This window comes from Adiantum capillus-veneris, chromosome 24, assembly GCF_014529385.1.
Source record: "Adiantum capillus-veneris isolate H3 chromosome 24, ASM1452938v2, whole genome shotgun sequence".
In the NCBI taxonomy this organism is placed as follows: Eukaryota; Viridiplantae; Streptophyta; class Polypodiopsida; order Polypodiales; family Pteridaceae; genus Adiantum; species Adiantum capillus-veneris.
This window is the reverse complement of record NC_140954.1, coordinates 128,009,940-128,011,656: the sequence shown is the minus strand read 5'-3', so window position 1 is coordinate 128,011,656 and position 1,717 is coordinate 128,009,940. Positions and strand designations below refer to the sequence as shown.

The following is a 1,717-nucleotide window of genomic DNA, read 5'->3' as shown; positions in this document are numbered from 1 at the left end:
GATGGTGTGTTACATTATGATGATGATGGAGCGACAAAGAGCTTGGAGCTCATGAGCCCTAGCATGGGGAATACCTGTGTGGTGCAAGAGCGGCCATGTTGTCGCAATGATGCTGGTGGCACGACCATGGGAGATCTCTGTTCCCCTGTTGCACTCTCTGTTCTAAAATAATCATCTTTTTAAACTTCAGCTTTTTAAAGGTCAAACTTATTAGGCAACGGGGATATATACTACAATTAGGATTAGTTACCGGGTATATAAAATGGCAATTTAGAAACTTGATACGGTAGCATTGTTTGCATGCATTATTGTCCTCTTGGAAGTTGTTGATATGTTTTCAAAAATTGCCAATGGAGCAGGGCCGAGTCTAGGCTTCTAATTGGCAAATCTCGGAAGGAGGACTTTCACGACAAACTCTGTGATTGTTTTAGGCTCTGGAAGCACAGCAACAGCAGGATGCGCCTTGGTGGCCGCGAACCATGCTTCCAAGCGCGGGAGCTTCTTCGCCCAGGGAAGGCTTAGCTGTGCCAGCTCTTCAACGGCCGGCAGCCACACCAGTAGCGGCACCAGCATCACGTCCACCAGCCCCAGCCTTGCGCCCCCGAAGAATGGCCCCTCCCCACCCTTACCCTGCATCAGCGCCTCCTCCAACGTGCTCATCACCGCCACCACATTCTCCTCGGCCGCCTTCTTCTCCTCTTCCGTCCCCTTGCTTGCCTTCAGCGTTCCGAGCAGCGCATCAAATACCTACACATACACAGACATATATCCCATTTCCATCCTAATTGGAAACCATAAACGTGTCTTCTTCTCTCTGTAAGAAAAATTCTTACCTTCTTGTCCACAAAATCCGCCCAGAAGCGCGCCATTGCCCTCCCGTAGGCGTCTCCAGGGAGCAAGTTGCTACCCTCGGCACCGGGCCAGGCCTCGTCGACGTACTGCACGATGATGCCGGACTCACAGACGGCCTTCCCATTGTGTAGAAGCACGGGAACCTTCTTGTAGACAGGGTTGGAGCTGAGCAGCAGCTCGCTCTTGTTGCTGAGGTCCTGTGGAATGTTCTCATAGTCTACCCCCTTCACCACCAGCGCCACCTCCACCCTCATCACGAAAGGGCTTGCCCACAAGCTCAGAAGCTGCACCTTCTCACCTGCCATCTCTCTGATGCTTAATGTTATTCTCCTCCTCTTGACGCTTGCTACTCGCTCTCTCTCTCTCTCTCTCTCTCTCTCTCTCTCTGTGCCTGCTAATTCTGTCGCGTTGGTTGCTCGCAGTGAGATATGACCTGTTCTTTTAAAGCGCTTGCGTGAGGTATGTCACGCGTGACGATGGATTAGACTCTTATGATGAGTGGTCACACAAATATAAAGTCAACTTTGTTGTAGTTTCGTACCCAACTTCCAATGCCACAGCTAGTCACTTTTGACTACTTTGTATTTGTATTCTCTGTAAGGCCAAGGGCAAAATGAAGAGAGTCACATAAGGCCAAGGGCAAACTCAAGGGGGTCAGAGACCCCACTTCAAGGGGCGACTTCTAGATGTGGACAAGGGTTTCTAAATAGGGTGGTAGGGTGGATGAAACCTCATGGGAGTTCCCTCAGTCTTGCATTGGCATCAGAGCTAGGCTAATTTTGGGGGGAAGTGCATGGTCCTCTTCACTTGTGTGCATGAGTTTGCATGCTCATGCAACACTAGAGCCGTGGAGAAGAGCCCTTGA

General features: G+C 50.5%; 1 protein-coding gene across 1 annotated transcript; it reads right to left on the bottom strand.

Moving 5' to 3' along the window:
* Window positions 1-246: 246 nt before the first annotated feature.
* On the bottom strand, window positions 247-1,237 carry LOC147427117 (glutathione S-transferase U19-like). The gene is made up of 2 exons (XM_086498340.1): window positions 834-1,237; window positions 247-747 (listed from the first exon to the last, which is right to left on the bottom strand). The coding sequence occupies exons 1-2, from the start codon at window positions 1,155-1,157 to the stop codon at window positions 376-378; spliced, it is 696 nt and encodes a 231-aa protein (XP_086354466.1). The 5' UTR covers window positions 1,158-1,237; the 3' UTR covers window positions 247-375.
* Window positions 1,238-1,717: the final 480 nt, after the last annotated feature.